We start from the raw sequence: 11,588 nt of genomic DNA, 5'->3' as shown, positions 1-11,588 counted from the left end.
AACACCACCTACTTTTTGAAAAACACCATGATAACATGAATAATAGTAAAGTATTTTAATTATTCATAATATATCTATCTATAAACCCTTATAAAGAAAATAAGGTGTAAAACTTTAAGCACTTTTTATAAACCCTCAAATTACCCCTAACTCTAAATTAAGTAACACACATTCACTTCACACCACTTCTTTGTCTCCATTTCTTTCATATTATCACTTTCCAGTGTGACAGTGTCCATCATCACCGACACCCCGACCATCACCTTCGATACCCATCATCTCCACAATTAATTATCGTTTTTTAAATGATACCACTACAATGTGCGAGCACCTATATAGTATATATATTTATATATACACGTAGTTTGGAATCTAAATGCTTATAGAATGCGGGATATAACACATTGGTTAAACGTATATGTTTATATGAATCTTTACAAATAAACTACAATACTTCGTAGTTAAACACGGTATTAAAGCAAACTTTCATATTTAGAAAAAGAAAAATAATTAATGCTCTTAACTAAATATTCTTCAAATTATGAGATGATGACATGTGAAAAAAATCAAGAGGTAAGATTAGGAAAGAGAATTAGTGGATAACACATGTTATATTCTTATAGTTTTAAGAGAACTTTTAGGTTATTCTTTAAAAAGATTTATCATTTTCTTTAGAAAAAAATATGGAAAATGATCAATCTCCTAAATTAGCCTAAAAATTCTCCTAAAACATTATGAATGTGAAATGTGTTATCCACTAATTCTCTTTTTTTATATTGCCCCTTGATTTTTTTACATATCATCATCTAATAATTATGAAGATTTTTAGACTATTTTGTTAGAATAATTAACCATTTTCTGAAAAATATATAATAATAATAATATAGAGGTTGGTGTTAAAGAAGGAATTTCTTTAATGATTTTGTAAATGGGTTCACACGAGGGGATACAATTGTTGTCACGTGGCATGCGGAGAGCATGATAAGATCATAGTACATCAAACAAATGGCTTTAAGATTAGACGAATATCAACATGCCACGTCAGTTAAATCATTGCCAATATTTTAATGACATAAATTAGAGTAAGTTATAAAAGTTTTCCCTACGATTTATATTTTTACATGATCCATCCCAAATCGATAAAAACATTCTTGCGGTGGTAGATTTTGATCCCATGGTCGTGTTTTTATTCAACTTTGTTAATTTTTCTCCCTACGTTTTCATATGCAAATCACATATGAGTAAATAAATCTTCTTTTGTCATCGTTTCTTTAAAAAAGAAAACCACAACTTAGGAATTTATGATATCATGAAATGTATTTATGTGTGATTATTCAAATTTTAAATTTAAATCAACTTTTTTATTTTTCTTTTATTAGATTTCGATCCAAAATTTTTGATAATATATTTGACAATTAACCTATGAGTACGTGCAAAATATAATTACATACGAGTGTTAAAATACTTTGAAGTAAATGTCAAAAATCCTCCCAATAGCTAGTTCTCTACTTCTCTTGTACTGTTTGATTCTCATGTTTTTTTGTTTTTTTCTCTATGAGCGATCGTCTTTGTATTATATTTTGTGTCACCGTTTGTCCTCTTCTAATGGGTGTTAGTTTTGTTCCGTTAAAATGAATAGCCATCGCTATTCTCGAGATCCAATGAAAATTTTCGCGTAGAGTTTATAAATGGGATTTGAGGCGACGCCTGAGTATGAGGAGATCGCACTGGAAGTCATCTCATGGACGCTGTGTGTGAAGCTAAAATGCTATTTTTCTTTCCCTTCCTTGAATATTTATCACAAATTATTCATTTAATAGTTTCAATATCAGTACGGTATACGGTAGATATATAGATTGTATCATAAAGAAATTTGAATATGCCTCATACATGATTTGTGGGTATAAAATAAATTGTGGTTAATGGTAAACTGATGATTGAAGTTAAATTATAATAAACAATAATGATAAATATAATATATGTTTAGTTATATTTTTGGATTTATTTTAAATTTTTAGAATTACATCAAAATCGGAACTTGTAAGCATAATGGATGACGACAAATAACCTTTTGATTTTGGATCGTAAACTCAAATTTTTGAAGTTTCATGTTAATAACTTGTTATAACTAATATATAAATAATAGGAGTTGAAAAATTAAAAAAGTAAAAGATTTAATTTATTAATGAGAAAACGATCAATCAAATAAGGTTATAATGTCTTTTGTATTAATAAACTAATACTTAGAGTTTAATTCTAAATCTAATAAGCAAATTGAATATTTATACAATTAAAAAAGCTAATTCAATTAAAATAAATAAATTAAAAGGCTAAATAAGTCATTTTTTTGTGTGGCAAAGACACTATTTATAACCAATTTCAATAATGATATCACAATGCATGTCTGATATTTTTCATTCGCAGATTATCCTCAAACAACAAACTCGTTCACAATTATACAAACATTATGTTAGCATTCTTTACATCAAAATCTAATATGATTTATTATTATAGAATTGTTTATCTCTTTAAATAAATATAAGTATATTGGATGAATTAGTACTCATATATTATTATTATTATTATTATCATTATTATTATTATCATTATCATTATTATTATTATTATTATTATTATTATACTCCATAAATCCTTAATTTTATCAAACATTTCTTTTTATTGTTATAATCATTTTATCTATACTATATATCTAACAAAACAAACCACTTTTTTTCCCCTTAAACTTTATACTTTTCAAAAACCAAAAATACCATTCTCCTTTATTCACTAATTTGAAGATCTCCATCTAATATACTTATAATATCCTTAATGAAATAATTTATAGTATAGATCCCAAACACTTAAAATAACTACAATATTACATTTAACATCAATTACTTTTATATTCACAACCATCGTCACCCACATCATCGTCCCCACTTCCGCCCCCACCACTGTCACCACCACCACCTCCACCATCACCCTACCTCCACCGCCGTCGCATTGTGCGGATATAATTTTAATTTTAATCTAAATGAGAAGTACTAATCGTATCGTGACAACTTGTGGATTCCCTCTTTTTAACATGAAACAATATTATGACCTTGTAACAAAAAACATTTAATGAAAAAAGTTTCTAGAACATAAAAAGAAAAAAATAAATAAAAGAAAGAAATCTCGATGTAGGTCATGGACCATGGGGCTCACTTGTCATTTTTTTTAAAAGCATTTGTTAAGTTCATTCCCTATGCACTAGGTTCCGAAAATGCCATTATGACTTTATTATAGAGAATTTAACAACTAGTTAATAGTTAATTGATACTAATACAAGCTAGCTAGTAGTATACAAGAATAAGTCGGCTTAAATTCTATGAAGTTTAATTGTATTTTAGATCATATATTCAACACATGGGCATATTCAATTAAATAATTACATTTTCTAATTAAGCTTAAGATAAATTTCTATGTTTTGCTAGATTTGCTGCTATATATGATAAAAAAAACACTTTGGATAAGAAATTAGCTTAGAATATGGCATATTGATCGGTTACTATCTGGTATATATATAAAATAAAAAGATATAGATATAGATATAATGGAGACATCCACCACTCTAATCTTGATTAGTGTAACAAATTCTGTAATTAATCACTATATATGATGACACAACACCTCCTTCATCACCTCCAATCATGGTTTCCTGTCAGGTTTTTTTAATTTTGATTCTATAAGCAGTATCATGCAGGTTCTGTTTATTCTAACATCATATAAAGTCTAAAATCCAATATTACACTGATATCAAATTAATATACATAACAGATTATGAATTTTTGCTATATATATATCTATCCATAAAAACATAAAAGTAAAAAGTAAAAAAACATTGTGAAAACATTGATTAAAACCAAATAAATAAGCTAGCTAGCTCCCTACGGAAAAGAGGAATTAAGAAGAAACTGTAATAAAACTAATTAAAATTCATCTGTAACAAATGTATTAGATTAACACGTACAATTACAAATTTAACCCCACCCGAAAAAACAAAAAAACAATTAAAAAGCATGCAATTTGTTTTCATCACAAATTAGAAACGTGTATCTCACTAGTATTGGTAAGCTTTATAAGCCAATAATAATTATATATAATGTATACATAAATGTAATATATATATATATATATATATATATTTTTTTTATATGGTTATCTAATTTTTCACATGTTGAATTGCTGTTTTAGATACCAAATATCCTCAACGTTCCACAAGTTGTCTGAGAAATCATCACCTCCATTGCTCCATTGGTGGTTGTTTTGCTCTACATAGCCTTGAAAATCCATACCTTGATTATAGTAACAAGCCGAGGGGCTAATAAGCGTGTCGTTGTTAAATCCGCTACTAATCGAATTATTATTATTATTGTGTTGAAAGAAGTCTTGATGATTCTGGCTTTGATTTGCAGCTGGATAGTAACATTCGGTTAAGTCAGAGACAGGTGACACCGCGGTGTTGCTAGAATTATCTGTAGTTGTGTAGCTGCTTGGAGTGATCATTTGTGTATTATTGTTCCCATAATTATTTGATGAACAATTATTGTTATTATTGCCTTGTGGCAATACTAATTGGCTTGTCACAATACTATTATTGTTGCTCTCCATGTTGTTGCTTGGGTTTAGTGGGTATGAATTGGTTGTTGTTGTCGAGGTGGTTGAGGAGCTGGATCCGCCACCGGTGGTGGTGGTGGTGGTGGCAGCTGCTTGAATTCTCTCGACGAGCCGTGGCATCCATAGATACCTCATGGTATCCTTAAATTGCTTGCTATTCACGTCACATTTTAATTGTTTTGCATGCTTTTGAACTCGTGTTCTCCAGTAATTCTTTATCTCGTTATCTGTTCTTCCTGGCAAGTGTTGTGCTATTTTCGACCACCTATATATCAAAATCATCACAATTAGTTATTACTCCGTATAATTATATTTGTGCTCTCGTATATTGTAAAAAAAATAAACAAAGGACGTATAACTCATTTTACAAAAAATCTGTGATCAAAAGCTAGAAAAAGGTTACACATATATACCTATTGCCCCAACGAGAATGGAGTTCAAGAATCAAGAGTTGTTCTTCAAGAGTAATATTTCCACGACGAACATCGGGACGTAAATAATTCAACCACCTTAATCGGCAACTTTTGCCGGTCCTTTTGAGTCCTGTTCAAACAACAATACCATTTTCAATAAAAATGTACCAAATAAAAGAAAAAAGATAAAGTATTGGTAAAGTTATATAGACGTTCATGATACCCTAATAAGCACTTCATTGTTATCATTCCTTTTCCAAAAACTTTATGAAACAGTCAATTCACTTCACTTTTTTTCATTTTAGAAAAACAAACCAAAGAAACTTTCAAATATAAATAAATATGAGAAAATCACAAAGCTTTCAATTAATTCGTACCGGCACAACGAGCAAGAGAATTCCATCGGCCTTCACCATGATGAGCGATGTAATTGATGAGAGTGAAATCTTCTTCAACCGTCCATGGCCCTCTTCTAAGGTCTTCCATCATGTTCATCTGATCATCATCTTCGCTTCCACTCATTTCCATACAATTGCTATTGTTGTTATTCATTTGATAATACTACTCCTCTTTTCAATTCCAACTTTGTTTGTGTTTTTAATTTGGTGTGCGTATATATTGATCGAGCAGAGAGAGAGATATATAGATGTAGAGAGAAGTTATATCTAGATTCGGCTGTGTTTTTGGCTTAATACAAAGAGATAACAAGGTTTATATAGGAGGAGGCGTAACTTAAGAAATTTGTGTATGTGTGAGAGAGAGAGAAAGAGAGCCGCAATAGTAAAGTTGTGGGTGGGTTTGTGGGGGGGTGGGATCATAGTAGTGAATAGACTTTTAAAGCTTAAACAAACAAAATAATATATTATTTATCGAGATTTAATTAATTGTTATATATCGAGTTCACAATATCTAAATTATAATTATGATGCCAGCATTTTCGATCATTTTAAATAACACCAACAATTAAGTGTGAACAAAATATATATGGATGTTTTTAATTGTACCATTTTTAGAAAAGAATGTTGTATAAAGCTAAACTAATAAAACAAATGTACAATGACATAGAATTTAATAATACTAAATTGAGTTTAGAGTAAGAACACGTGTGGGGTGATGTAGTTGATAAAGTCGGCCTTGGGAGTTTGACACTTTGACTTTCTTGGCTTCGATGGATTTGTGTTGCAAAAGTGAGAAATTATATTAAAAAAAAGGACGGTAGGTCCCAAGAATTAATGTTTATTTCTACTTTTTCTACCAAAAAGAAAATAGTGATTTTGTCTTCTATCCTGAGAGTTCCCATTTGTTAAAAGGTCATTCAGGAAAAAAACTATACCCAATGGCCAATGAAGGATATTTTGTTATTCACAAAAATCATACAACTATAAAACCAAAAAATATAAGTACATAACAACTAAATTATGAAATATTCATTGGTGGTCGATGTGAGAAAAATAGATACCTTTCCTAGTTTACTAGTCATGGGCGTTGTGAGAATTCTAAGAGCTTTTACAGGGCCCTCACTCATACTTCAAATACTAGTCTCTATTAACATCACGTCAGCCTAAGGAATAATCCCCTAAAACACTCTAATGACAGAACTTGTCTAGAACCCACTAACTATTTCACTTTACACTATTAATCCAATATTCTACCATTTGCCAAGTAATCTCGAAAAAATGTAACTGCCAATAAACTTGTTTAAGTTTGCTCAAATTTATCGGTGAAACTATAGTTTAGCATAAATGGCAGTCTGTCTGAACTAAAAATCTTAAATTCACCAGTTAGAATTTCAAGTTTTCACGATTCCATCGGTAGAATTGATCGAATTCAGATAAAAACCTCCACAAGTTCTTGAACCATATCTTTTCAACTTATACTTAAATACTTCAAAAAAACACCTTTTGCCTAGCCGTCCCCTAATCAACAATCTGCACATAGTTTTAATTGAAATTCAATTCCTAGTTCAATTCATGTACACTAGCAACGCTTTGTAGGGACGAAGGCATGGCACCGTCTTGGAAATCGACGTGGGTTATAAAAAAATAATTCGGAGCTGAGGTACGAAGGTACAATCTTCGTTTCAAAGGTGATATCATCAACTATTGCGCAAGCCACATTACGAGGACATTTATGTTTACTATTGCCACGTTGACTCACAAGAATAAGAGTTCAAAGATTGAGATTTGAAGATTACTAATAGCATAAAAGGGAATAAAGGAAGGTTGAAAAGGAAGTTAGAAGCTAGAAAAGCATATATGAATGAATCAATTGACTTCTTTCGTGGTGTGGATCGTTGGTATCATTAATTACAAGGAATTGACATCTTAACAATTCTAGTGTCTTCGATCTGTTGATGACTACATGCAACAATTAATAAGTTTATATCTAATAAAATTACTGAAGATATATTATCATTTATCAATGCAAGCATGATTGAATTCATTTCACTGGAAATTGTATTATTATACAATACAAGCAAATATTGTTAATTAATGTGACTGAAAAAAGGTAAATGGATATCCCATGTACCGTCTTGGTACCCAAAGCGCACATCGCACTTATAGAACTTATGTCCGTTGACTCACCAATCTCACACATGGTTTACAAGATATAGCTTATATATCTTCTTGCATTTAGCAAGATTTGAACCTATGACTTGTAGTTTTTATCAGTATATGCATGTGATCACTTGGTGACGGCACCGGTTGATCTATGATCAATTGGTATGGTAAATACGACGAATCATCCAAATCAAAAATAGTACTCTCTCAATTCAATAAAGTTCTCTATTTGTTCCGTTATTATTTTGGAAATTAACTTACATATACTAAGAGATTTTATTTAATGAATTTGACGATTTTACATACATAAGTTCGTGATTTTACCAAAAGTAGAGATTTGTTTTTACTAATACTAGAGATTTTGTAGCCCGTTTACTCCCCAAAAGGAGACTAAGGGAGAGAGTACTGTTTAGCAAAGAAAAAGATAAGCATAGAACAATTTCTCTTTTAACCAGTGTCCCACCACACATCCAATATCCTTTTCTTCTAAGACTTAAACTCCAAAATTCAATAGTCAAAAGTCAAAAATCTAAAACTTCCACCACCTACATTAGTTTAAGCTTCAATTTGTTTAGATTCATATAAGATTTAATTCTACACGAGAATAGTTACTGTTGTAAATGAACAAAATGTCAAATGAACAGTAAATAAACAGTTTAATAAAAAGTTCGTTTGTTTAATTAAATGAACAAGTAGGAGGATAGTTTCCGTTTAATTTGTTCATTATGTTCGAGAGCCTAAGATTTTTTATTTCTTTTTATAATTTTAACATTCAATTAGTAGTTATGTTAATTTATATATGTTTCGTTTGTTTATATTTGTTACAAATTGTGAAACCTCATCTTTTCGAAAAGCTTGATTTATCAGGTTTTCTATGACTTATTGTCTTAGTCAACGTACATGATTTCTTAAAGCTGGATGAAATCTAATTTGCTGATATAATTTGTGAATAATTGATAATGAGAAGTAGTTTCATGATTTGTGTAATTAAATGTTTTTCTTCTTCGAATGTTGAGGCTTCGCAGACGAGGAAACAGTTTTTCATATAGGAACTACCTAGAAAACCACATTAATTAGAGTGGAGAAGGTAAAGCTGAGTTTTGCTTAATTTGTACTTGACGAACTTAATTTGCTAATTTGATAAACTCATAGACAACAAGCTTTTATATAACTTACGATCTTCATTAATTTTAATTTTATTACAGTGTATGTGCACAGTGGTCAAGTTCTTCAATTCAAATATCTTCATGTAAAAACCTGGATCATGAGCAGCTAGCTAGCCTTATTAGAAATTACCTTCTTTTTTTTTTCTATACCAACATCAGTGGAGTTTCATTCGTTATAAAATCGATTCTAGCAAGATATTAGTAACCGGAGAGTTAGCATACAAACGGTAGGCCGGTAACATCAGGCCGGACTTGTGAATTAAGTCTCTTGACACATCATGCAGTATTAATTTGGTGAAGATCAGTCGTTGTTTGAAAAAAAATTGTTTTAGTTTTGCAGAACAAGCCTAGAGGTAAGTCAACACTTGTATATGTAGTAGAACCGGTAATATCCGGCCGGACTTGTGAATTAAGCCCGGCTGAATATGCCAAAATATATACGAAGGCTGAGACCCAGATCGATCCACGATCTATAATTAACAAAAAGTACGTACACATGGAAATACCAACTTTGGCAAACCCGATCTATAACAAACCTCAAAGACACACAAATAAACATTAGCTAAAACATAAAAAAAATAAAAATATACATAATTTTATAAGCCAGGTTTCAAAAACAATTAATTACGAGTATGAAGTATGCACACATCGCTAATTAATCCAAAGGCCGGAGCTCTCAACGTTTGGCATTTGGCGTAGCCAGTTTCACAAACAACTTTGTTGACTTCCTTGTTCGACTACGAATCACTTTGAAATTAAAAAAGCCCTTATTTTCTAAGATAATCGATCATTTATTGAATGAATGTTGAAATACGAATATATATATATATATATATATATATATATATATATATATATATATATATCCAGCTAGATCGATGAACTTATCTTCTTTCATTTAACTCATAATGCAATATAATCATACATACTGGGTTTATATACATATTAACATAGTATGAGTACATGTTTATGGTAAGTGATATTGGTCAAAAGGGGTGGCAGCGCAACTTGTTGCCCGTTTGCATTCTATTTCTATGTAAATTACTAGTCGTATATCTTTTTGATAAATTGAGGTATAGCGAATGGCCTTAAAAAAACTGGTCCTACTTTCTATGAAATTTATTGTTACCATATAACTTGATTAACTTATCCCACAGTACAAGTATTACATACCACATGATATTATCAATGTATAGTTGTATGTGTATGCTAAATATCACGTGTATATATACATCGATGGATATGTGATGGTTTACATAAAAGTATACCATAGCCGCTGTAATTTGAAGACAAGAAGAAGCTATTTTAAGAAGGCACGTATGTATATTTATATAATACAGAACTGATATTAATATTCTTCAAGTATGACGTTCGTCTGTGTTCGATTTATATAAATAATAATGACAATTAATGTTTAGAATACTATTCTTATCAATAATTAATTACTCTTTTTATTCCAAAAGAAAAGAAATACTCGTACAAAAGTGCCAAATATATGTATATAAACAGAGCACAAATTAAAAGAACAGAACATTCAAAACTTCAAATATGCATTCGATTCCCACGTGACAGATATATTTGTTTAAATCTAAGTATGAACCAAACAGGCCGCCAAAGCAACTTACTTAGGCTTAACATATTTAATTGAACCTGTTGGGTTGTGATTATTATTGCCTTATTAACTTCTTTCTCTGATTTATAATATTTATAATCGTAAACTCTTCTTCATTAACTTGATCGTGTGTATCATCAACCTACATATATCTTTTATGGACAAACTAATCTTGATCTCTACCCTCAGGTATTCTTGGATATAGAGGTAAAACTGTCATATATCTTAAATAGTTGGATTGGGTACACTTGTTATTGTATCAAGAGACTGGCACGTTCAAAAACATGAACATTGTAAAAAAATGTATTTCATTGCTTAATATGCTATAACATGTGTGTTGTAAATAATCTATGTTAAAAAAAAAAATAAGGGCACAACGTACATATGAGCATAAACATAAATAGACAAACAAAACATACATACGTTGATAATTATATTTATTCTAGTTGCACATATTAGAATTAATCTATGTAACTATTTGATCGACGCCCACAATTTGTGTGTTATTCTGCTTAACTAATTAATATTTATAGCTAGGTTTAATTCTCATGAAAAACGTTATTTGACCATGTCAAATACGAGTAATTAACAAAAAGAAATTATATATAAATTAAATGAAATGATGATGATGATTAGATGAAAGGAATTAACTCATGTATGATTTATTAGACGCACGCTTATGAGATTAAAGTATGATTAAAAAGGCTTAAAAAATGGAGTAGTGTTCCCCATAATGGCTGGTTCTAATGGTTTCCATTTTTCGTTTAAGCATACGTAACTATGTTGGTTTCCAACTCCGCAACTTGCTGGATCTTATGTTCGTTGCCACTATTTCTTTTAAGTTATTTTTTTATACGTTTTATTCAGATGAAAGCAGCCGTTATTTGAGATACTACGATTTAACGAAACGTGAATGCTTAAATCTATTAATCTAATGTAACAAATTTATGCCGACAGATCCAATTCATCTACGTCGAACTAAAAACTTAAAAACAATATGGGCATAAATTAAAAAGATAAAAGATAAAGATGGATCCATAAGAATTATATTTTTTGGTCCATGTTTTTCTTAAAGCAAATTCAAGTACACTAAATAGATTTAAAGTACACTATTAACAAAGATTGTACTTTGGTTTTTACTCTCTGTTTTTTTTAGATAGAGCGGATAAATGACTAA

General features: G+C 30.1%; 1 protein-coding gene across 1 annotated transcript; it reads right to left on the bottom strand.

Annotated features, from left to right (window-relative positions):
* Nucleotides 1–4,184: 4,184 nt before the first annotated feature.
* On the bottom strand, nt 4,185–5,780 carry LOC122608820 (transcription factor MYB78). Its single transcript, XM_043781905.1, has 3 exons — nt 5,450–5,780; nt 5,073–5,202; nt 4,185–4,924 (listed from the first exon to the last, which is right to left on the bottom strand). Exons 1-3 carry the CDS (start codon nt 5,622–5,624, stop codon nt 4,213–4,215), a joined length of 1,017 nt encoding a protein of 338 aa, XP_043637840.1. The 5' UTR covers nt 5,625–5,780; the 3' UTR covers nt 4,185–4,212.
* Between the last annotated feature and the right edge of the window lie 5,808 nt (nt 5,781–11,588).

The sequence above is a fragment of the Erigeron canadensis genome, chromosome 1 (assembly GCF_010389155.1).
Source record: "Erigeron canadensis isolate Cc75 chromosome 1, C_canadensis_v1, whole genome shotgun sequence".
In the NCBI taxonomy this organism is placed as follows: Eukaryota; Viridiplantae; Streptophyta; class Magnoliopsida; order Asterales; family Asteraceae; genus Erigeron; species Erigeron canadensis.
The sequence above is the reverse complement of the archived record's forward strand: the minus strand, read 5'-3'. Positions and strand labels throughout refer to the sequence as shown.